General features: G+C 41.6%; 1 protein-coding gene and 2 pseudogenes across 1 annotated transcript; all 3 read right to left on the bottom strand.

Annotated features, from left to right (window-relative positions):
• LOC146606827 (tonsoku-like protein) overlaps positions 1-25,805 on the bottom strand; it is a 36,045-nt pseudogene that overhangs the window by 8,203 nt on the left and 2,037 nt on the right.
• Positions 17,820-19,410, bottom strand: LOC146606829 (histone H1-like; annotated as a pseudogene).
• Positions 22,186-25,465, bottom strand: LOC146606828 (E3 SUMO-protein ligase ZBED1-like). Its single transcript, XM_085349368.1, has 4 exons — positions 24,715-25,465; positions 23,909-24,528; positions 23,545-23,821; positions 22,186-22,193 (listed from the first exon to the last, which is right to left on the bottom strand). Exons 1-4 carry the CDS (start codon positions 25,184-25,186, stop codon positions 22,186-22,188), a joined length of 1,377 nt encoding a protein of 458 aa, XP_085205494.1. The 5' UTR covers positions 25,187-25,465.

Below are 25,805 nucleotides of genomic sequence, written 5' to 3'. Positions count from 1 at the left end.
AAAACTAAAATTTATGTAATCAGCAAACAGCTTCATGTAATGTCAGTGTAGGTTCTCAGTCATCCAGGTCACAGTAGTCTAAGAGCATGAAAAAAACAACAACTGGACTCCTCTATGTTTCACCTGGTTCAGAAGGCTTCTTCTCTTCTAAGACCAAATGGTGCAGAGTCCCGTGTATTTAAACGCTAGTGGGGATGGTCACTTAAGAGGGTCTTTAACCCACTATTCAAAGTCTAGTTGCTTTCTTTTCAAAGCTCCTTAGACAACTTCATGTGATCTTCAACTGTACTTATTTGATTATTCTGATTTTTAATTATAATGTGATAAGACATTATTTTACCATTAAATACCACGTGTTGTATTTTGTCCCCATTTATCCTTTGTCAGGCATCCAATAGCTTCACATCAGTGTTTGTAATCATTTTCAAGTAATGGTTTTACCTGTGTAAAATTATTACTTGAAACAGTAAAGAAAGAAAAAAAAAGCCACCTCTTTCCTATTGGTGGAAAAATGTACCATGTTGAGCAATAAAAAAAATGGCAACACGTGAGATTTGGTTGTTTAGGAAGAGGGGAAAGTTTTGGGAGTGATGGCAGTGAGAGAGAGTTTTGAGATGTGAAAGATTTGTGACGTTTAGCGTGGAGCTTATAGTTAGTGTGTTGTGTGTTCGTTGCTTTGTTTTGAGTGTCGGTGAGGGTACTAATGAATGTCACAAAAGCAGATTGCAATGTAAACACTGTCTCCAAATGGAAAACTGGATCCCTGTGGAGTTCTCTTCTGTCTTGTGGCGGACAAACTATTTTTTTATTTTTTTATTTTTTTACAGGCACAAATAATTTGTGTGGCATCTTATTGTGACACTTGATCGTTCTCTCATTTTAGCTATCGTAGTACTTTTTAATGGTTGTCCAAAAAAACCCCACTACATGCACTGGCTGCATTTTTAGATAAATAGTTGTATATAACTTTATTGTTTACAAAGTTTGTGCACAAGTTTTCAAAATTTACAATTTATATTTGCATTTCAAGTTATGAAAATAATTCACTAAACGTGTCTGTGGTACTACTAACTACTACTCGGATTTTTTGTTTTTCTGTGATTTCAGATCAGTTGTGTTAATACACTGCGCAGGTGACCAAAAATTACACAAGCAGCTCATAATTGCATAATTGGGAATGTAATGGCAGAAGCCTGCAGGCCTTGAATATTTTCAACATGCTAATGGGAGTATGTTGAGCACAAAGTAAACAAAAACAACAACAACAACTTCTCTGATCTTATCAATTAAACGGCCTCCTTCGCTGTCACCTCATGATTCGCTGATTGAACAATCACGTTTCTCAGTTGGGTATAAGAAGAGCTGCTTGCAGTCGTAGCTGTGTGTGCAGTTTGGACCTGAGCAGCATCCTGCTGGCACAGCTGGCTGTGGTCCGTATCATCAAAGTCATGTTTAAAATATGTTGAATGACAGAGCTGCCACAGTGAAGAGGCATTTTTAGTAATAACATCACCGTCATGCATTTAGGATGTCAAACTGTTTCACAGTTTAAGGTTTTTATAATAAAACAGAGATGCCCTGACGATGATACCAATGGTTGATTTTCATTGTTATACAAGACTTCCACCTGGTGGTGAAAGAGTTTCAATGAGTTCTTTGACTTTTTTGGCTTTTTCTGACGACGCATCTCCCCACACACAGCTTTAATGTCAAATCAGGCTAACAACCTAATTGTTAACCTTAGTATAGAGACGTCTTCATCTCTGTACTAAAGTACAGACACAAACTTGTATTGCTGTTGTCTCAATCACAGGAAGAAAGCTGACTATAACTCATTCATTTAAGAAGAACCATTAAGTTTATTCCTACAAGAAAGTTACAGCCGTGTAATCAAATAGGCTTTGATAAGATAAGATAAGATAAGATAAGATAAGATAAGATAAGATAAGAGGTAATCTATCTTCAATGTGGTTTTACATAAATGGGCTTCTTGTTGCACCAATCTCCATAAAGTGAGGCGTCATACTAAGAATAGTTGTCTTGCTCTGATTTGTCCATGTTGTGGCTGCTTTGATCATTGCCAGAGCCCAGGTACAGTTCTCCTCACAAAGTCCCCACATCTTTCACCCAGCACAAACAGCACCTGGCATGTAATGTACAAAAATGTAATGTACAAAAGCAGCAAGCTGTCAAAATTCAATAAAACTTTACCGTTGTATACTCCTGGATGAATTGTAGTATTTAAAAAACTCGTATATATCCAAAAGCTGATGAAACAATTTCCCAGCAGCAGCTCTGAGTGAATAAATGACTGTTTACAGACTTAACGTGTCTGTATTTGTCAGTTCATCAATGAAAATATGAATAACGAATTTAAAAATATTCCAGCTGATGACAGGAGCTGACGAGTAGCCTAATTTACACCGACAAGTTGAATCAGCTGACACTTGCACCAAAGATCACAAAAAACTATCAGCTTCATTTATCACAAAGTCCTACTTTGTGATTCTCTGAGACAGTTTGAAAAGCAGCCTCTAAGAAGGCATCCACACAGTGATCTTTCTGTGCTGATAGAAGAAATGTTAGTTTAAAGAGTCTTCACATTACAACCCAAAAAAGAAAATAACAGAACTATTTCTGAATGAAATAAGCCTGTTGTTGGGCAGCATCTTTCATTTTTTGACTACTAAGTAGTGATGTGACGTTCTGTATCGAGGCTTCGAAGCTTGTGTCGAGTAATGGAGGGGGCGTTTCCGCGATGCGCGTATCGAGGCTTGCTTCATTTATGGGAAGAGCTGAAAATGATGACGTCCGAAGCCTCGCTGCCCGGCTGTACCACGTGACTGGTTCATGAAGTGGTTCGAACTTTGCCGCGAGCTATGACAGCGATATAAACCCCTCAGACTTCATTCAAAATGTGGGTGTTTGATGGAGAGTTGCGGTTAGTGAGAGTTTGGAGGTTTAGAGAGAAAGTCAGGAGAGAATGGAGCCAGCTAAGAAGAGGAGGATGTCCTCCGCTGTGTGGGAACATTTTGATCTTATATCTCCCAACAAGGTATGTAAATTTCCACAGAAGATGTATTTTCATAATACTGATGGTGCAATACAATTTATGTTAAGCTGTCTGTACTTTTGTACAAGGTGAAGTGTTTGCTATGTGCCAGGGAGCTGGGCTATAACAACAACACCTCATCCATGCTTAGGCACTACAGAGCTTTGCATGAGAATAAGGGGAACACCGATTGTGGAGCAAGACCAAGTGAGCCATCAAATGTCATGATAATATAGCATGCAGTAATGTTACTAAATGATATAACAATATTATACAACTGTAATAAGTTACGTGTGTGATATTTATATTTGTGCTTTGTCTTTATTGTCTTTCCTCAGGAGAACAATCTCAAATAGATGAAGACCTGGTTAGCATGGTGATTGAGGACTCCCAGCCATTTAGCATTGTGGAGGACAAAGGATTCAAAAGATTTGTGAAATCATTAAATCCTAGCTATGTTCTCCCCACTAAAAGGTCATAAAAGCAGTGAAAATTTAGTTTTTACAGAATAAAATGTGAACAGGCAGGACTGAGGCTCAAAGCCTCAGTGTGTAGCTGTCCATACCTCAACGTTACAAAAGCACAACCACTGTCCACACCCCCAACCACACCTAACAGTAAATGATCATTTCCATTTTAAGCATTTCCAAATAATCATTTTCCATACTGCCAGTATAAATATACACAGTATGCTGCCATCACTACAATATACATGTTTTACACACTCCTTTAGTTGTTGACATTTACAGGCTGTGTGCAAAAGGCCACACTCTTCAAATTCATGCCAACTAATATTTTTACGTCCAGTAGGTGTCCTACTAGAGCAAATGAAGCTTCAAGAAGCTTTGCACTGGGGTGAACCAATTGGATGAAAAGCTTCAGTGCTTCATGAAGCTTCATCTGCCCATCACTACTACTAAGAGTTTAAAACTAAAGACGACTTGAATAATTTTGACTCACGTAATGAAAAGAGAGGTTTGTTTTACTTACCCTGAAGGCTCTGAGGACTGCTAATGGGTCATCAGCTGTGAGTCTCTGCAGGAGTGCTGGCCAGCAGTGATGAGCCACAGGCAGCAGTTCATTTTCCCTGTCATTCAGCACCTGAACGCACAACTCCAGCACGTCCAGTACCTAAGGACAAAGAAACACAACACACCTAACAATTATCTCTGTTTTGATCCTGATTATATGTGAGCTGAAACTAATTATTGAGGTCTTCATTGAGAGCCCAAACTCCTGAGCAGGCACGACTTCAGCACAGACTTATTTCTGTTTCACTCCTGGACCAGACTGAATGTTTTTCCTTGATGAGCATTACACCACTGAACAGTCCTCCACACAGTTCTGACAGGATGAATTGTACCAACGCTGGCGGTCCTACCTTCACAAGAATGATTATTTTTGTTATTAGTCCAACAGTTGACTCTACATAAAACTACTGATACAGTACCTTGAGTCGGAGCCTGAGGCTGGGATCAGACAGCAGATGAATGCAGCGCTCCATAACATCCTTAGTGATGCTGAGGTGGGAGGGAAGCTCTGCTTTCACATCAGGACTACCAGTATCTTCAACATCCTCACACTCAAGGGGAAGGACCTCTGCAATGGAGCACATGTACAGTTAGACCGCCAGTTTAGCAGTGAGGTTCAGATTTCTATGACTCTTAATTACAATGATCCATCTCCTCTACACTCTGAATCTAAAATAGGGCTGCCGCAAACGATTATTTTGATAGTCGACTAGTCACCGATTATTTTTGCGATTAGTCGACTAATCAGATCATGCATCCATTGGACGTAAAACGTACAGCTTATTCCACCAGCAGCATCTGCTCTTATATAACTATCTTTAGCTTACAGCTTTAAGTGTTTAAGGTCTGTGCTAACTAAAAATAAAGACAAGATGATAGTTTATTAAATTTTAATGAAATTTGCAGATTGTTTCGGTGAAGTTTAATAAACTCAGCCGTCTGCTCCTTGCTATCTAAAATATAACAGGACACTGGAGTATATTCTCGAGCATCTCACACTTCTGATAATCAGTTGTCTGCTTGACGTTTATTCAGCTGTGTAAAAACTATAACTTTAATCTCAGCCAAACCGATTTACTCAGGAATAAATAAAATTATCAAAAAAAGCCAAACAATAACATGTTTAAGTTATCTAAGTGACTTATATATCATGTTTAACCTGAGTAGCGAAAGGGTTTGAAAACGATTTGCAGGAGTCCGGTGTTCTCACAGGCTCTAGGCTGTAGTGATGTGCGGATCAATCCTGAAATATCGATTCCTCCGATACCAGTCATTTATGTTCTAGAATCGATTCTCACATTAAAATATCGATATTTTTTAGTAATTTAGGGTAAATTTGTAGTTTATCATTAACAGCAACACAGTGGAAAGAAACTATAACATTCGGATTGTCTACATTCAAAGGAACTACTTCCTCTTCCGCCTTTCATAGTCATGTGCGAAATACGGCTGTATAAATGTCTCGCAGCCCCTTGGCGCGCGCACTCACAACAATGGCAGAGCGTAATTGTGCGGACGTATTTTACCTCCACAAACAGCTGAGACATGGTTTGCAATACATGTGGCAAAAAAGTGCTCCAACAGTGAGGTGTGGTGGCTATACTTTCCCAACCTTGAGACCTCAGAATTAGGGAGACATTCAAAAGGGCTGTTGGGGGGGTGATAAATACATTTTACAGGGTTTATTTATCGGATAAAATACGTTAAATGTCACCGTTATTATTAGCCGGCCCGGAAACAGCGGGGGTGTCGAAATTCAGAGGCTGCTTCCACCTGAGGACCCGCCCTTCGCGGTCTAAAGAAAGCCGGGTAGTACGTCATGAGTTCCCTCAGTGGAGTGAAACTGCCGTCTGCTCCTTGCTATCTAAAATATAACCGGGCGCTGGCGTAAACTCTCGACCGTCTCACACTTTGTTTAATTAGTTTTCTGTTTGATGTTTATTCAGCTGTGTGAAAACCCCGGAGGAACCCTCCCGAGGGATTAATAAAGTTAAATTTAATTTGATCTAATCTAATAACTTTAATCTCAGCCAAACCGATTTACTCACGAACAAATAAAACACTGAAAAAGCCCAACAATAACATTTTTAAGTTATCAAAGTGACTTATATATCATGTTTAACCCGAGTGGTGAAAGATCGCGGGGGTTTGAAGACGATGTGTCGATCGGCTCAGATATTTGAAGTTTACACAGCTACATTCTCACCTGAAAATATGTTAAAAGTTTTGTTTTTGTTTTTTGCGACCCAGAAAGAGAAATAAGAGTAATATTAAAACTAAGTTGCTGCCGCCATTGTTGTAAACTGGAATTGGCTGGGCCGTGCTATGAATGCTGCAATATGGTTTTTCAATGTTGTTGTCCAGGTGGAAATTTGGGAGAATGGTGGCTCCGGGATTCTCCCGGAAAAATCGGGAGGGTTGGCATGTATGGTTGTGGCAACATCACTAACCTTGTCAAACACCTCAGAGTAAATCATATCACAGAATATGAGGTGCGTATGTTGAGACGAACTGAAGAGGAGGAGAGGGACAGGTGCTGCTAGGGCGAGACAGACCTCTCTCATGGAGTCCTTTAGTGCTGCAGGCAGGCAAGGTGTTCAAATAGCGCACAACTTCAGTTTTTTTTATTTCTACATGATAATTCTGCATTATTAAGTGATAAGAACAAGTAATCTGATATCCTGTAATCATTATGATGCTATAATTTGAGATACAATAAATAAAATACGTTTTTGTATAAAGTATCGGTATCGGATCAGTATCGTCGATACCACCCTGAATATTACTTGGTATTGGATCGGAAAGGAAATCAGTGGTATCGCACATCACTACTAGGCTGTATCCCAATTCAGGGTCTGCAGCCTTAAAGGCCGCATTTTAAGGCCGATTACGTCACCGCGACGCGACGAAGGCTGTCCCAATTCGAAGGCTGCTCGAAATGCGGCCCTCAAATGCGTCCTTCATTTCCCTGAATTTTAAGGACGTGGCGGTGTAGACTTCGTTGGCCCAACATATCCCAGAATGCATAGCGCGGCGGTGGGTGTGGATAATTTTGCCGAAAAAAACAGCGGATGAGGGGCGCCCGAAGAGTAAACTTTAAGTACTGAATATTATGTCACTTATTTATGTGCAAATGTTTAATAACGAAGAACATTAAAACATTACTGTTGGCCACATGTCGGCAAAGTTATGTGACATTAGTGACGTTTGTACTAACTTGGTTTTAAAGCCTTTACTTTAAAATATACGCCGTTCAATAGCTGAGCTTAATCTTACAGAGAATGATCAAAGCTCATGTAGAAACAAACAAACAAATGAACAAAAGATTTTCTCCTTCATTTCTGTCAAACAAAGCTGTATGAAACGTTTCCAGCTGTTAGTATCATGGTTGCTAGGAAACCTGGGCTAGACCGTCCCATTTCACAAGCCTCGCACTTCCGGCCTTAGCAGTCTTTAAGTACGCGGCCCTTGAGGATCGTTGAGGCTGCGTACTTTGGCTGCAGACCCTGAATTGGGATACAGCCCTAGTGAGCCTTGCCCCCAGTTAGCTATCGAACTAGTGGGTAACAGACGTCTCCGAAAACGTGTGGTGTCTTGATAAACTGAGCAAATATTTGAGGTTTACACAGCTACATTCTCGCCTGAAAATATTTTAATCGTTTATTTTGTGACCCAGAAAGAATAATAAGAGTAATATTAAAACTAACTAGCTGCCGCCATTGTTGTAAACTGAGCTGCGCTGCGCTATGAATTCTGGGATACAGCTTCTTCTTCTTTGGGGTTTAACGGCAGCTGGCATCCTTGTACATACAGTGCTGCCATCTTCTATTTCAGTCCGTTATTACACTCTTAAATCCTACTACTTATTCCTGAGTCTTTTGTGATGCTTCAAACGAGGCGTCGACTATTAAATCAGTCGTCGACGATTTTGATAGTCGACGTAATCGTGACTAGTCGACTAATCGTGGCAGCCCTAATCTAAAATAATCACCACTACAACATATAGCTTATATTCCACTGGCCCTTAGACAGACCTATTACCTTGGTCTTCAGTGTTATAATCATCCTCTATTCCAATGCCCTCTGTCAGTTCTTTCTGTTTGCGGTAATTCAGCAGGAATTGGTGAATGCTGAGGTCTTCCTGGTCACTGGAGCTCTACCTGGAGCTGGCAGACGTACTGGTACTGCTACAATTGGAAGGAAACCACCTCGCTAAAGGAAAAACAAGACAACAATATCAAAATAGGTTTGATTACAATAAAATAAGTCAGTTAATCAAAATCAGTGTGACACAGACGCTGATTTTTTTGAGAAGAGCCCATTAGTGACATTTAATTCCATATTTTTACCGTGAGGGCTTGTAAAACTGCAAAAACTGCCAACACCTATAGTGCCGCTGTCTAAATATTATTATGAATATGAATTCTACAAGAGAAAACGACTGAGCATTTAAACCATCACAATGTATTAAATGTTTCCAGAGATACTGATAATTTGATAACGAGCAAAGTTATTTCTCCTCAAAAAAGTGGGATCAACCAGTACATATAATATTCATCCTGCTACATTTAGAAAGTGGCAACAACAGTAAACATGAGTAACTTCACCGTGTGTCTATCCGGTCTTTAAGTGATGACGTGATCAATCCTACTTCTGGGCCCAAACTACTCTGCGTTTAATAAGGCTGTTGTGTTTTTAACATGTTTTAATGCTTTGTAACTTGTTCTATTTAATCTCAACAAGCCCCTTACAAAAAGTAAGCGATCACTGTCGGCCTCTCTCAGTTTTCTAGCGCATCTGTGGCTGTGTACCATTCGTGGTGCGTTGGCTCCCTCTACTGGTATGCGCCTCATTCAAATGTCGCCACACATTTAAAATTGCAGGGTGTCTTTACACTGTCATAGCTCCTAGATAGATTTCTTCAGAGACCTGAAAATCGCTGTGATTATTCACCATAGCCTGCTGAGTCTTACAGTGAAAGAACGATGTCAACGTATAGCATCGTTGGTTACTTTAATTATGTTTGGTTTTTTTTAATCAAATCCTCCAAAACAGGACCATTGTGACACAAAACCTCTCACACACTAACACAAACTCTTTATACAGATACAGAGCTTTACATGTATAAATAAGGCAGACAAAAATGCATAAAACACAAGCTATCCACAGACTGTCGGTGGACGCCATGTCACTTTATTTTGTTTTTATCTTGTTTCTTTTTGGTGTAGCCTCATTAAACAAAATGTTTATAAAAATGACCACTTTTATTATGAATTATTAGGAAATTAATAATTCATTATTAATTATTTATTATGAACACACCTGCCACCCTCAAGTAGAGGTGGCAGAGAAAGTGTCCGTGTGACTGAGTCCTGTCCCAGCTCTGCTTCAAGGTCTGTCGGTCCAGCTTGTTGAGGGCCTGAGAGCAAAGACGGATATCCTGGACCAGCTCTGACAAACTGTCCAGGTCTTGACTCTCACACACGCACACCTCGCCAAGGTAGCTACACTGCTGTCTGTCAGCCCATTTGCAGCCAGGCTGAGGTGGGTCAGAGAGCACTCGTCCTGCAAAAACACAAAAGTCTTAACCTGATTGCACAATTATATCTTTCGACAATAAATGACATTGCATGATTTTTGCATGCACACCTGTGACAGGACTTTGGCGAGGTGTTCCAGTGCCGGGTAATCAGCAGGCCCTCTGCAGACAGCTGACAGGTCCACGTGTGGGAGGCAGTGGAGGGGCAGTCTTTTTAACACCAGCTCAAAGCCGGTGGAGCCTAGGGGATTGAGGGACAGGCACACTGCTTTCAAATGGCCTGTGCCTGAACGTTCAGAAGATGTAAAGTTAGTTGCAGTTTTGCTTATGGGTGGGAGTTCAGTGAAGCTTAAGGCTTCAGTCAGCTGCTTGTTAGAGTCACCTGTGAGCGCGCTGGCTAGCAGCAGTCGATGCTGCTGAAGGAAACGAGCAGTGAGGCCGCAGGCCTGCAGAGACCGCTTGGCTAGCACAGGGCAGCAGGACAGCAGACAGGACAGAGACTCAGACATGCCGTCCCCCAGTGGGTTCATACTGAGGTCCAGCTCCTCCAGGCACTTTGAGTGGAAACGAGCAGAAAAAGCAAATGATCACGAGAGCCAATTCTCTCTGACAGATATCATTGATATGAATCAGGTTAGCTTGTTATTAAGATCTAAGGTAGTTATTAAGACCAGAGGTACTTAAATACAGGTTAGATGGTAAACCTGGAGCTGCCACTATTGGCTAGCTGAGGCCCTTACCGGGAATGCAGGTGCACTCTGTCCCTTTAAAGCATTTACAGCCTTCTCCAGGCCGTCCCCTGTAATGCAGTTGGCAGAAATGTCCAGCAGCTGCAGACGAGGCATGTGAGCGTTGTGGCAATCAGCTCAGGGAGAAGGTCGTCAGACATACGGTTTCCAGAAATTCGCAGCTCCGTGAGGCTGGCCTGAAGTTTTAGGGCACGGAGGAGCGGGCCGAGGGAAGAGGCGGCCAAACCGAGACACTTGGAGTCCTGACACGGAGGAACCCCGGTCCCGAACCTCATAGCCGGGAGACACGCTTGTTCTCATCTACAGGTAGAAAGAGATGGTACTTCATAACAGAATACAAAAATGCACTTGTGTGCGTTTTATAATGCATTACCTCTGTGTTGCTCACCCACTGCCAGACTTTGACAGGCCTTCTTGTATCGCTCAGGGAGAGGAGGGAGATCCCCACACTCTCAGAAATAGGGGTACCAAAGTGTACCAAAAAGGGTACAAATGCTTGTCGCTGGGGGTGTTCCTTTTTGAAGGACATTTTTGTACCTTATGAAGTTGTACCATCTGAAGTACAATCATGTACTTTCCTAAGACATAAATGTACCTTGAAACTATAGTACAGAAATGTTCCCTTGAAAAGGGTACAGTAGGGTACCTATGAGGGTACCCCCCCAGCGACAACCTATTTCGTACCTAAAGAGACAAAAATGTACCCCCAATATTCCAAAAGATTTGGTTATTTAACCATTTATTCTCGATAATAGAATCACATCAAAGCATTTAAACAACCACAGGAATACATCCTTGATTACTTTCGTATATTGCCATAGGACATGTCAAGAAAAATACATTCATTTAAAAAAAAAAAAGTAAACAATCACATAAAGACATTAAACACCTGAACACAATGGAAAATGTGCTTGCAATCACGTCACACAGAATACCTCAAGGACACAAACAGCCTATCATCTACTAAATACGTGTCTAGAGCTTGAAAGTCTAATTCATTTCCTGGATTGAACAGGATCCAGTCATTGTCAACTGAACTTGGTAAGCATGGAAATGACATTCATAAGTGCAAGGAAGTAACAGTTTCCCACACAATACCCAACAAGTATCAACATTCAAAATATACTTGATTTTAAGGAATATAGGTATGGCTTCAGTGTGTGTATGGCCAACTACAAAAACATCCTCAAGTTCATATTTGACACTGCTGACTAGGGCTGGGCGATATATCGAGTTTTTTAAAAATATCGATATATTTTCATGCGAGATATAAGATGCGACAATATCGTTTATATCGATATAGTCTATGTTACGTTATAATTATACTTGTGGAGCCGCAGGTTTGCCTCTCTTTCGTCCACTTTTGTCTCTACGCTGCGTTACTCGGCCTCGCCTCTCCTTCACTGAACACAACTGCCCCTCCGCCATAGCTTCATCTGCAGGCAATGACAAGATGAAAGCGGAAAATCTCCGTTAGCGAGTTACCGCGGATCGCCCCGTGCGTGGGGCTGGACGGCGTCAACGTGTTAGCGAGCTAACCGCGCTAACCGGGCTGCACGGCCTAAAATCCTTTCATTTTCTCAAAACTCGACAGTGCGCCCTATGTATGAATTCTGGTTGTGCTTACTGACCGCGAACCGATTTTATGTGGTACACAGCGCTCAGCAATCTGTCAAAAAATGTTTTAATATGACTTTGCTAAGCTACGGAGCTGCACCGCTTGATGGATTGTCGGATGATTACGGCTACCGAGGAGGAGCCTCGCGGAGTGATACATACTGTGCTTCAACGTAATATTACTGTACTGTGTGTGTATAAGGACCACAAATGGCACCTGTTCAGAGACGTGGTGCAGCTGTGAAATCTGTCTCTTTGTTATTATGCTCAGCGTCTGTTAGTTTACATTTTGACTGCACAATTGTGAGCTTTTTGTTATGCACAAAAAGAACATAGTTTTCTTTTATTTATGGACCATGATTATTTAATAAATGCTGAGAATTTATTTTTGAGTAATTTTTTCATGTACATCTACGCTGTATGTAAATAAAAGTGCCCGTGTGACATCTGGGACACAGTGTGACTAAGAACTCTCTTTTTGTTCTTAACTTATGGCTTTAAAAAAAAAAAAAATTGAGATATATATCTTATATCGCCATCCAGCTAAAAAATATCGAGATATGAATTTTGGGTCATATCGCCCAGCCCTACTGCTGACAGATATAGCAGACACACACTGAAGCACTTTATCCTGAAAATGCACATCTGTAAAACTTTTGTTCATTTCCAGAGCATTCTGTAAGTCACCTGGCAGAGATGAAAATGGCACACTGACACTTGTGCTGAGTGAATGTTCAAAGTCAACAAGCAACTTATCTGAAGAAAACTCCCAGCACTGTTTCATTTGATGACGATTGTTAAGAGTTGCAGTGATGTTTACAAAGTTTTTGCATTTACTCGCTAGATTTTTGAAATATTGATGCTTGCTTTCATATCCCATACACCACAAAGGGCGAAGAGGACCATACATCAAAATCAGCCTTGGGTAGTGAATAAGGTAGTGACACTTGGGTGGGGGCATATTTAATAGAGTTGGTTAAGTACCCTGGTGACACTTACTGGCAGGGGTTTGTCTCCCTGGTCTCCTATGTTGACAATGCAGTTCTGAAGAAAGACAAGTGTTTTCTTGAAGTATGCAGGGTAGGTCATGTTGAACACGAAGAAGGTGGAGAATGCTGAGATGTAGGCCTCATCCAGCGAGCGGCACGAGCAAACATCCACTCCTTCAACTGTCACAACACAGCGAAACTGTCTTAAGAGGGCAGTTGTCCAACTCTTATCCTTCATTCGAATGGTTGGGTATGGACTCGTGGGAGTATTCTGCAGAAGAGGAAGAAAAACATTAGTATACAGTATGTTTAAGCAATATGTGCCAAGTGGATTTTCAACAGATTCCTCAAATTACCTTCTTTATTTGCAGCAAAACAAAACTGTCTATTCTGATAACCTGTAAACATGGCCCCTACTCCAAACAAAAAGCTTCTTGACCAATGACTGTCGTGGTAGTGTTTGATAAGCTGCTAAAGTTTGACATAATATTCAAGGGCAAAAGCAATCACCCCTGACAGTGACAGTACCTGTGAAGAAGAATTTCCCTAAGGGGACTGATAGGTTTGTAGCATAAACCTATTCGCTGGAACGTTAAGACAATATAATTACACTGCAAGCAAGACACAAGTAGGCAAACTTCTTCATGGTACTCGTGCACGGGAGAGACCGGACAGGCACCGTTCCTTCGCTTGACCCCAGTAGCTCTCGTCCGTTCTCCCGTATCACTGTCCTTTTATTGAGGTTACATGAATATGCATAAGTTCATTAACATATGACGTCTACATACACAAAGAGTACCTTGCCTGTGTGTGTGTGTGTGTGTGTGTGTGTGTGTGTGTGTGTGTACTGCTGATCAAAGGGTCAAACATCCTTGGTCAGGAAGAGGGTAGCCTCCCCCTCACCCTAGATGGTTCATCCTAGATAACACGGTGAGGAAGTCCTGCAGTTCATCTAAACAAAGAGCACTTAGACTAGAACAGACGCAACTACGTTAATCCTACCATAAAATAATAAGACACGGTATGACCTCTCATGCTCCCAAAGTGCTGTCTAATACACACAAAGTTTGCAGACTATCAAGGATCAAAACCTCTACCAATCTACAACTAATTACAAAACTCTAAGCATATATAAGTAAATATTTCTAAGCATAAATGACAATCAACAATACAAATCTAACATTTCCCCCCTTTTTGACCTTTATGCCTGAAAAGTTCCCAGGTATGAATACCTCATGTCTGACAGTTTCAATGCAAACATTTTTATACTCAGCATATGTCAAATCACCCTAAATTACTGAAAAGGTACACAGTTCAACAAATGTATTAGCAGTTATCCCATTCATTGAGCTCATCTCATGGCAAACTGCATCTTACGAGCAAACAAAGAAATTGTTAATTTAATAGTGAAAATAAAAAAGTAACATTTTCAAAAACATCTCAGCTTGGTAATGCTTCCTCCAGGTGTGCACATCACATGTCTCTCTGCAGAGTGGTTTGAGTTCTGCAGGGCGTCATGAATGTCTCTTCCAGTTGTTTCCATCGTTGTCCATAGGACCAGAGTCCAAATGTATGTAGAATAAACATTCAAACATACCAGTTGGTTTTGTTGTTTGTCAACATGGTTCTCAGCTATTTCCAAAGCTGCAGACCTCTCAGCACTCTAGTTTTATGGCCTCCCATTACCTCACTTCAGGCCTTCGTCCTGTGAGGGGGATATTTATGACTCCTTCATTGTCCTTCATTGTCCATACTCTGCAGAAAACACCTCTGTGGAAAGGGTGCAGGGTTGTCTTACTGCTATTATGATCCCAGCAGCCTTCAGAGTGTCATCGTATGCACAGTACAGTGGCACAGCGTTAGGTGATGTTCATAGGAAACTGCTGTTATCACCACCATAGCTTCTGGTTCCTGTGCTTTTCACAGAATCATGATGTCATCCTCGAACTCCTTCTACGCTGTCGATGGAGCTTGGCACGCTCCTCATCCCCTGAGTGTTTATGTTCCAACGCTGCTGAAGGTTTAAGGCAGAGCACGTCGTACACCTTAGTCGTCTTCCTCAGCGTCAATATTGAATCTTTCATTGTATTTAAAATCTTGCTGTGGGAAGTCTCCTCTTGATTTCCTGGAAGCTTAGTAGCACAGCTCTCTGTGTGATGTCTGCTGTGCTGAAGATGATCTCTGATCCTCCTGAAGCCTCTCTCCCATCTTGTGGACGATCCTCTCCTCTATTTTGCAGGCAGTTTCATGGTCCTTGCTGTGGCTCCAAGGTCTGATTTCATGATGGGCCCCAACCAGCTTGATCTTTGACCTCAACCACTGCCTGGTCCTGTCAGCTATGCGCTTCTCACTGGGCCTCTGAAGATTTCTCAGGAGATTACTGCTGCACCTGTATTTCCTTGCTAGGAAGACAAACTATTTGGAGAGTATGTCAACAATCATCAAACCACATTCTTTAGTTCAGTGAACTTCACTTATAGGCCATCAAAGCCTCATCTGAACATGGGTGCACCACTTGCATAGGTTTAATATTTGTAAATAAAACGGCTAATCACACAAATCACTGCAACAATAATAAAAAACATTGTTTAATGTTAATCCTTGGACCCCTCCTCTTGACGCATGGACACACCCATGCGTCAACTCACCAAACCTGGATTCCAGTCTTAAAGAAAAAGATTAGCTAGATCATATCCCAGGCAACATCAGGGCATCTCCTCCCCTGGAGCAGCACCACCCTGGACCCATAATCCTGCAATGAAAATGTTAGTGTGCTTTGCATATTAAGTTTGCTTAACACCTGGCTCTCCCAGGAGCCTGCAGACACACCATCATGGCCTGGAAAACAAAATCTGGAAGTAAAATCAAACTTCATACCTGTAAACAATTGTATCATAAGGACAAGAAGCATTCAACATCAGCAAGACAAGTGTCATGTGCAGGTTTTCTCAAATCAGTAAACTACAATTATTTTCATAAGTCGCCTCAGACATGGATCATCCCATGTACTCAGGCAACATTAATGTAATCGGTGACTGCTCTTAAGCAAAGTCACTCCACTTATATATTACTATGGGCTCAAAAGTGGCCAGCTAATGAGCCCATATCAAACTATCCCAGAAACACTGTATCTCTTATTTGTTTTACTCATGTCACTTGTCCGTTTCAGCTGAATCTTCCACAGCATTCTCAAAGAAACTAACATTAGCAATACACATTGACTGTAGTCAGACAGAGGTCAGACACAGGTCAACAGGTTCCAGAGGTGCCATAAAAACACCACAAAGTCAACCCTAGCTGTGGAAAGAAGTAACACCAGTTCTCAACACAGGAAATTTCACACAGGTTATTCACATTATCAAAGTAACCTTCACATTTTCCCATCAACACAATGCAACAGCATCACCACTCATAACCTGTAAACACAGTTTTCCTCACACATAAACCCAGAAATCCTGTAGTAGGAAAAAACATCAACCAGTTGTCCTGGTATAAATCGCATCATCAATTCACATGAAGAACTGGCATGCTGTAAGAAAAGAAAATGCAAATATTAGCGCTTGCGCAGGCGTATGCATACTTTGTCACAGTTATCTCTGTGAGCAACACAAGCCTATGAATAACACACCTGATAAATGCACAGACACAGAAAATGGCATTTAAAAGGTTAAATCATCATGCAACCTCGAGTGTTGCTGTCATCTTTCTGCTCCTGTAAAAGGAAACACATGGGTTCATCTGCACCTTTGTCAGGTGGGGGTTAGCTTCACACAATCATGTTCAGTCAGTCAGTCAGTTATTTTAAAATTCTTACTCATTCACTCAGTGGTCCCTTCTTTTGCTAATTGTGGAAATTATCATCGCATTCGTTTCCACGCTCAGCAAAACGACGTTATTTCAAAAAGAAAAATAATTTAGACTGGATTTCCTCGTTGAATCCTTTTTGGGGGGGACTCTCATTTCCTAATTGTCCCAAATAAGTGGCTTTCTCCTGAACCCATTTTAAATGTGGAGAAACTCACTTGCAACAATTGTCTTGACGACGTGTAACGCTTTTAATTCCCAACTTGCAGATCTGCTCAAAGAAAAGAAATTCACAAGCAAAAATCAGTGCTTGTTCAAAAATGAAAAATAAAAAATAACAGAGATTATCAAACCAAACTTTCAGTGCACTGTGAAAGTATCAAAATAAAAAGGCCTTGTTAAGTCATGACACAAACTCCTCATCATCTTCACAACAGGAGAAGAATCATCAGCTAGATTCACTCCAAACCAACCATCAACTGCACAACACACAACATAACCCTAATGTCATATTAGCTATGAGTTTAATCACCCGGTCTGTGCTCTTCACTCATTTAAGCCACAGATCTATTTTATTCAATTTTCCTTTTTTCCCTTCATCATAAAACATGTGACATGCTGTCATGCACTTCACAAAAGACGTTTGTTCTGATGTATTCAGAGTTGTGTATCTAAATACAGGATTCACTCGCACATCAAAACAGGAAACTCAGTGTTTTAGAGTCTCCACTCAACACACAACAACTCCAACACATCTCATTCACTCATACTAGAATTCAGTCACCTTTCATTAATCTAAAACCGATCAACTAATTTGCATATCAGCTATTAACCCACTAAGTTGACAGGACGACAGAAAAGCATGTTCAAAATAGTATCACAAAAGACAATTTCCCTCATACAGTAAATTACATGTGCTGCCTCAATCAAGCAGGAAGCTTCTCCCAATTTACCATTTTAACAACTAAATTTATTGTCTGATCACTGGTTGGTCAAACCAGGACCTTTGTCCCACAAAAGTTAAACTGTTGTCCTGCAACCTGGAGAGTCAATTTTTTGCATTGGATAAATTCAGTATTTAATAACAAGTGTCTGCTAAATTGACACTATTTTAACACTGATGAAAGATAACAAGCTAATTTTCATTGCATGGGTTTGTGTTATTAGGCAGGTCTAATGCATGTCTGTGGAGCTGCATCTCCAGCAGAGCATGTTCTTAAAGCTGCCTTTCCTACACACTTCTCTGCTATTATTTAATCATTTCTTAACTAATGTGCTATGAGTCTTCATGAGTCATTTTGTGTTTGGAATTGTTAGTAGGGTTAATGCATGTTCTGCTTGTGTGTGTGTGATTTTGTATATGTTTCTATTTTCGCAATGTTTCAGACTCCGTCTCAATTTTCCAACTTAAGCAGTCAGTTTTCTTTTCCCCAGGTTTGCTAACCCAAATTTTGATTTCCCACATTAAATAATTCCTATGTGTTCTCACCTAGTCTTCTCACTCTGTTGTCCTCTCACTCTTTTGTCCTCTCCCACTTCAACAGTCCCGGCAGTTCTCCTTCAGCTTTGTCCTGTCTAGTAGCTGAAGTGCTGCTGCTGCCTTCTTGGGCGACTTCTTAGCAGCTGCTGCCGGTTTCTTGGCTTTGGCCGCGGCGGGCTTCTTGGCTTTGCTCTCAGTAGCCTTGTTCATCTTGAAGGATCCGGAGGTCCTGGTGCCCTTGGTCTGCACCAGAGTGCCCTTCGCCACCAGGCTCTTGATGGCGGTCTTGACACGGGCCTTGTTCTTGTCCACATCGTAGCCTCCGGCAGCCAGAGCCTTCTTGAGAGCGGCCACAGACAGGCCGTTGCGCTCCTTGGAAGCGGCCACGGCTTTCACAATCAGCTCGCCCACGCTGAGGCCGACCTTCTTGGGCTTGGAAGTCATCGTCTTCTTCTTCTTGGCCTGAACCTCGGCGCAGGGCGCAGGGCGTGTTTATGATGGAGCCTTTCCCACCACAGCGCTGGCACGTTGAACGCATCATGAAGGGTCCATTTCTTTCATGTCGCTAGCCGCATGTGGCTTGCCCAAGTCACTCAGTCCTTTTTGAGCATTTCAACATGCTGCCGCCGCAGACCCTGGCCTCAGATCCAGCAAGTTTAGCGCGCTGATCTCCAAAAAAGTCCCGAAGGCCAGAAAGACGTCAAATAAGTGTCTCGTGCTGAGAACTCAAACAAAAACTCCTCTTCACGCTGCCATCTTGCTCGCCCCTCCGTGAAATTCAACCAATCAGACAGGAAGATGGGTTTGCTTTCTTCTTCTGCTGCTGCTGTTTATCCACATTGCTGCTGCTTTGCTGGGACTTTTTGTGCTCAGGACTTGCTGCTGTCTCTTTATCATGTTATTGCTTTGGAGCTGCATTCCTTATCTTCAGGGAGGAGTGAGCTCGCTTGTGAGGTTGAGAAACACATGGCACTGTAAATAAGTCAGCCAGAAACTTGGCCTGCATGTTTCCAATGATGTTAAACTATAACTTTCTTCCGACTGCTGCATGTGGAAAATTGATTCAGGTCTGCTTTTCACCTGAAAGTGACAAACTAAGACATTTCATTATTATCATCACTGCTTAATCAACACACATCTCTCTCTCTCTCTCTCTCTCTCTCTGTCTGTGTTTGTGTGAACAATCCTTTCTTAAAAGCAGAAAATGACATTGTAGTTGTTTTTCGGCTGATCATATGTGCCATGGTGATCCATAAGCATGATCACCAGTTTATTTAATTATTTTTAATCCAACAAAACAAATAAACAAAAACATGATGCTGATGCTACACACACACACGAGTCAAGGTGCAGAAAAACTGCTCATGGAAACGCTGCACACTCTCTGTTTCCCTCTCTTTGAGTAGTTCTCAGACAGCTCTTGATCTGATAATGTGTAGCTTGCTCATCAGCTCAAAAAACAAAACTGCAACGCGACATCACACAGTAGTTGCATGCTCTGCCCACAGTGGCAAAGTCTTACACTTACATATTCAACACAGCTTCTCCATCATGTATTTTTAGATGTTTCATACAGGGTTGAGCATATTAGTTGTTTTCACAGATGTGCTCTATATCTCAACAATGGCTCATAATAAGACGACCGTCTTCCACACAGGTCAAGTGCCTCTATGCACTTCATGAGTTTAAATATTTACCTATATCACTTCACCTCACATGTCATTGTACTGAATTTAAGCAACCACAAGCTTAATGTAGATTACTTTTAACAACTATCCACCTCAATTAAATCTATGGTCTGGCACACAGGCTGCTGTCGATCAGGGCAAGCTAAAGAATAAACATTGTGTCAGCAAGGGGTGGGGGGAAAGCCATTCACCAGAGCATATCTTAAGTGCTGCTGATGTGGGCTGGCCTTCTCCACAGCTCTCCAAGGCTGGTGTGTTTTCTGAAAACTTCTAACATTTGAATCTCTTCCATTTATAAGCCTGCGATTAACCGCACGGCTCAGGTCCGCGTGACCGCGCTCGCGTGAACCCGCGCAGCTGTGGAGCCGTCGCTCTCTCTTTTTTTTACATAAATACTTTGTGCTGCCAGGAGCAAAGTCCAGCACAAACGTCTGTCTCCCTCCGACTCACTCTTGGTTGCTTAGAAACCCATGATAACAACAACAGTCGGTGTCACAGACCACATGTTCTGCTCCGCACACACAACAACAACAACAACGACAACAACGACGACGACAATGACAACAACACAAAATAGGCCTACTGTCCAGCACAATCTGGACCCCGCGGAACTTCTCAACACCCCACTGAGCGGTGGAGAACTCACTACAGTACCCCACACAGCGGTCTGTATTTCGCCCCACTAAGACGGCGAACCAAAAAAAGTTCGAACTGCGCAACTCTGCGACTTAATGCTTCTGTACAAAAAACCCCACTGAGCGGCCTTGTACATCGCCCCACTTAGACGGCGAATTTTAGCCCCACTGAGCGGCCACGGACAACGCCCCACTGAGCGGCGAAGACGTACAGTTATAGAGTTGGACTCTAAACTTACTCGGTGTTGCTTAGCGTGTAATATCAGCCTCGAATCCCGCCAATCACCATTCATCGAGGAGAAAAGACATACAGCGAATCCACAGGAACTTCCTGGCTGACGTCAGACTTTCAGCGTGCCTCTCCTCCCCTCGGTGAATGCGATTCCAGGGCTCCGGCATCGAAGGACCAATTAATGATAGGTTTGTAGCATAAACCTATTCGCTGGAACGTTAAGACAATATAATTACACTGCAAGCAAGACACAAGTAGGCAAACTTCTTCATGGTACTCGTGCACGGGAGAGACCGGACAGGCACCGTTCCTTCGCTTGACCCCAGTAGCTCTCGTCCGTTCTCCCGTATCACTGTCCTTTTATTGAGGTTACATGAATATGCATAAGTTCATTAACATATGACGTCTACATACACAAAGAGTACCTTGCCTGTGTGTGTGTGTGTGTGTGTGTACTGCTGATCAAAGGGTCAAACATCCTTGGTCAGGAAGAGGGTAGCCTCCCCCTCACCCTAGATGGTTCATCCTAGATAACACGGTGAGGAAGTCCTGCAGTTCATCTAAACAAAGAGCACTTAGACTAGAACAGACGCAACTACGTTAATCCTACCATAAAATAATAAGACACGGTATGACCTCTCATGCTCCCAAAGTGCTGTCTAATACACACAAAGTTTGCAGACTATCAAGGATCAAAACCTCTACCAATCTACAACTAATTACAAAACTCTAAGCATATATAAGTAAATATTTCTAAGCATAAATGACAATCAACAATACAAATCTAACAGGGACAATAAAGGTTTATCTATCTATATAAACACCAGACAAAACCCAAGAGCACAGCAGCACTGTGGATTAACAGCAGTGTTTCCCCTACATTAGCTTAGCTGTGATGCTGAACCGCAGCTGAATTCAGCTCCATGCCAACAAAACACCGAGAATGAAACTTGTGGCCAAAGGCTATGCATTGCATCATGCATTTACCTCTCCAAGGATGATGAAATCTTCTATCTTCTCCTTGAAGATGGATGGCAAGAGAAGTGCCCCCTTGAAGTCAATTCCTAGGTCATACAGATGCAAATGCACTTCATTAGATTTTGATAGCATGCAAATTCCCATTAACATGCTCTTCACATGACACTATGGTACATCAATTATCTTTGGAAGAGAGAGCAAATGAATTGTCACAAAATTTACTATTTGTATGCGGTCAAATTAGCACCTGTAATGTCTTCAGCCAGTGCATTCTCCCTCCATGTAGACCTTCTTCAGTGGCAAATCCTTGGTCATTTGAAGAACAGCAGTGAAGTTTTTGCTAAAGCGGTGACAGATGTTGTCTTGGCAGGGATGCATTAAATCAACCTCATCACACAACTGGAAATGAAAAGAGCAGAATAGACAAAAGAATGACATTTTACATTGAGGATTTAAACTTTTGACATGTTTAAAGACACAGACTGGAGATAAATGTAAAGTACTTTAACCCTTGATCAAAAAATTCTAAAGCTAATAAACAGATTGATTAATCAGCTAGTACAGAAAATAATAATAATAATCAGATTTAGAGACAAAAAAAAAATCATTAGCTGTTTCCCCAATCATCTTAACAATTCTTGGGTTGCAGACAGTGTCCCTGCGCAGAGCTTACAGCTCTCAGATTCGAAAATCCCAAATCCCACTAAGTAGGTGGAATGGTGCAAATGTGTACCTTCCATTGTTTAAAATCCCTTTGAGCGGGAAACAAGTTAGATGCGATAAATTTTGCTTAGAAAACGTTTTTGTTAATAGCTATATTTACATACAAGCATGTTTTGAGAAATTATTGATTTTTTTACATTGTTGTACAAGGTTAGTGACTATTTATTGATAAAGCACTGGAATACGGCGGGAAGACAGACGTTGACGATTCCACCAACAGTCTAAATAGTCCACATTTGTACCTTTCTTTGTTTAAAACTTAGCTAACTGCTAGCATTCACCCATGTTAAAGCTAGCTCTTCGGACTTTTGCTAACTCTACTGTAAAATTACTAGGGCTGCACGATATTAGGAAAACCTGCGATGTGCGATAACTGTGATCAATACTGCGATAACGATATGACTTGCGATAAAATAAATAGCAAAAAAAAAACAAAAAACAAATACATAATTTCCGTTTTACTGCACAGTTTTATTTAATGAAAGCTGCTGTATTAGCAGTGTAACAACAAAGTGCAGTCAAACATTGAAACATTGCCCCCATAAAAAAATTTCTGAGGCTTGAATTCTGAAAGACATCCTTCCCGGTCTCTATAATTAGTTTTAAATAAACATAACTTAAATTATACTGCAAATTATCTCTATGCAGTTGTTCATCATTTTACCACTCACCAAGTAGTTATGATGCAAGTCAAAACTGGAGTGGAAACTTTACTAGATTAAACTATAGGTAAGAACTTGTCTGCTGTGGGAACACACCAAAGAACAATTGTCTACCTTTGTGGTCGTACTGGCCAAGACTAATATTATCAACAATTAAGAACAATGTAGGTAGTGTATTTTTGTAATTTTTTGAAAAAAAAAAAAGGTTTCTCTATCTTGCATTCATCCTTCCTGAGTGAATGTTTTTTATGGCAAGTTCTTGTTAAGGAAAACCAACATGTTTACTCTCCAAGGTTTTAAACATGTGCGCTGACATGTTACTATGTTTCCTGATGTACTAAAAAGTCTCTCTGAAGGTGAGCTACTTGCAGGTATGCAGAGATACTTCCTTGCAAGCTTGCTTAGCTGTGGGAATGTCATTTTGTGGAGTTTCCACCATGCCAAGGGGTCTTCCTCACTGTCTATGGCCGTGGATAGCAAGTAGCTGTTAAGCTCAGCTTCAACAGCTTGTGAGAGATGCATAAAAGAGGAGGTAGGGATTGGAGCTGCCTTGAAGAAACTGCCCAGGGACTTTTTTGCCTTCTTCAGGGGACGACTGGGTGGATCATCTGTCTGGGCCTCTGGTTCAGCGGAGCTTCTCTCCTGGAACAGAAAGCAGATTATAAGAAAAGTAAACATTTTGGACTAAATATGAATTGAAAGGTTTTATATATAAGCATGCATGAATACCTTCTGTGCCACTGCTTCCATTTCTGACATCACTCTGGTCTTGATGTCTGAGACTCGATCAGTGCTGGTGTAGCTGACTTTAAATCTGGGATCCATGAAGCACGCCATGTCCATAAGTTCCTGGGTAGCTGGATTTTCATATTTAGTAATCAGGTACTCGAGGATTTTCTTCTTAATTGATTTTGTCAAATCACTGTCTTCTTCCTTCTCTGCAAGCACCGACGTCTTCATCAGATGAAGGACTGGTTTTACATATGAAACACTAACGTAGCTCTCACCAGACAGGGCATCTGTAAAGTCTTGCAGGGGGTGTAATGCCTGGTTGACAGACTCCAGTACCTCAAGATCCTGCCAAGTAGGAATCAAGTGTCTTGATTTCTTGTCTGCTGAGATGACATCAGAAATGGCCCGCTGCTGCTCCAGGACTCTCTCAATCATCTTCTGCCTGGAACCCCACCTGGTTGGGCATTCTGTGATCAGTGTGTGCTCTGGGAGGTTGAGCTTCTGCTGTGCTTTTTTCAGAGCCATCTTTGCTTTCCAGCTGTGGCAAAAATGTCCAACTAACTTTTTGCAAAGTCCAATGGCTCGGGCAATGCGGGCATCATCTTTGATAGAATTTTCTGGAGAAATAAGAGGAAACAAAAAATCTGTCATGTTTAAAACCTTTTTTTTTAAAAAAAAAAAACTAATTGAAATTTATAACTAAAGTTGTCTAAAAAGGTAACATTATCCTTATCAATATCAATTTGATAATAATGTATAGCACATTTTCATTGCTAAAAAGATCTGCCTTGAATAAAACTTACCGATTGCAAGGTGCAGCCTGTGTCCAAAACACTGAAGTCTGACCCAGTTGTTTAGCTCCGTGGCTCTCACAACATTGGCACCGTTGTCTGTGGTGATGCACACTTGTCGATCTTCTTTAAGATCCCAGCTGGCTAACACCTCACGTAATACATGGGCTATATTTTCACTAGTGTGGGAGTCTGGAAAATACACAGTCTCTAGACACCGTGTTTTCAGTTCAAAGTCTTCGGTGAGGAAGTGCACTGTGAAACTCATATATGGTTCCGTTGTACGACTTGACCATAGGTCTGTAGTGCTTGCGTAGTTTTCAGCTTGGCTCAGTTCAAACATGACGGTCTTGCGGCATGTTTCATACATTTGTGGAATGGCGACATGTGAAAAGTAGTTTCGTGAGGGGATGCGGTATCTCTGGTCCACTTTATGTATCAGACTGGTGAAGCCCTCTCTGCTAACTGTATTTATAGGCATCATGTCTTTAGCCAAAAAATGTGTAATGGCCTCTGTTATTTCTTTGTACCGCTTCGACGTTTTCTCATAAGGAATTCCACTTGAAAAACTCTGATACAGAGACGGCTGTTGGACTGCTGCGCTCTTTGTCTTAACATTAGCAACCTTTGTTTGGCTAGCCCTATCTTTCTGGAACTCTTCAAACAGTTCTCTGTGGTTGTATTGAAGATGATGGTGGAGATTAGTCGTGTTTCCTCTGGTGGTTGCCACGAGTGTTCGGCAAGTTTTGCAGAGTACCTGTGTTTGGAGAACGTCGTCTTTATCAAATCCAAAGTACCTCCAAGTAAGTGAGGTACTATTTTTTTTTTTAGCCACGAGTTCAGTAGCATTCTCGTCACGCGTCTCGCTCTCAGCCATTACAACTCTGACTCGTTGCTGCAGCGTTGTTCGCGCCCGACCTGCGTAGGAGGCGGGCCTCTAATCCATTTGATTGGTTAATGCCGTGAAGGGCTCTATTCGACTGGTCAAATGTGTAAATGGATTTCTTTGATTGGTAAATTCTTTACAGCACGTGTGTAAACATTTTAAGGTACCCAATTATCGCAGTTTACGCCGTCTTTTGCGATGGGCCCATCGCGCAGGC

Source organism: Diplotaxodon limnothrissa, unplaced genomic scaffold (assembly GCF_057381915.1).
Source record: "Diplotaxodon limnothrissa isolate DT_005_m unplaced genomic scaffold, D_limnothrissa_male_GT1.1 unmapped_scaffold_6, whole genome shotgun sequence".
Taxonomy (NCBI): Eukaryota; Metazoa; Chordata; class Actinopteri; order Cichliformes; family Cichlidae; genus Diplotaxodon; species Diplotaxodon limnothrissa.
Note: the sequence above shows the minus strand (reverse complement) of the source record. Positions and strands in the feature narration are given on the sequence as shown.

What these genes read in the sequence shown, in the direction of transcription:
- LOC146606828 (XM_085349368.1), bottom strand. Translation starts at nt 25,186, where the DNA reads ATGATGCCTATAAATACAGTTAGCAGAGAGGGCTTCACCAGTCTGATA. An exon ending in CAGGCTGCACCTTGCAATCG is followed by an intron (nt 24,529 to 24,714) that starts GTAAGTTTTATT and finishes TTATTTCTCCAG; the next exon opens with AAAATTCTATCAAAGATGAT. An exon ending in TGGAAGCAGTGGCACAGAAG is followed by an intron (nt 23,822 to 23,908) that starts GTATTCATGCAT and finishes TTTCTGTTCCAG; the next exon opens with GAGAGAAGCTCCGCTGAACC.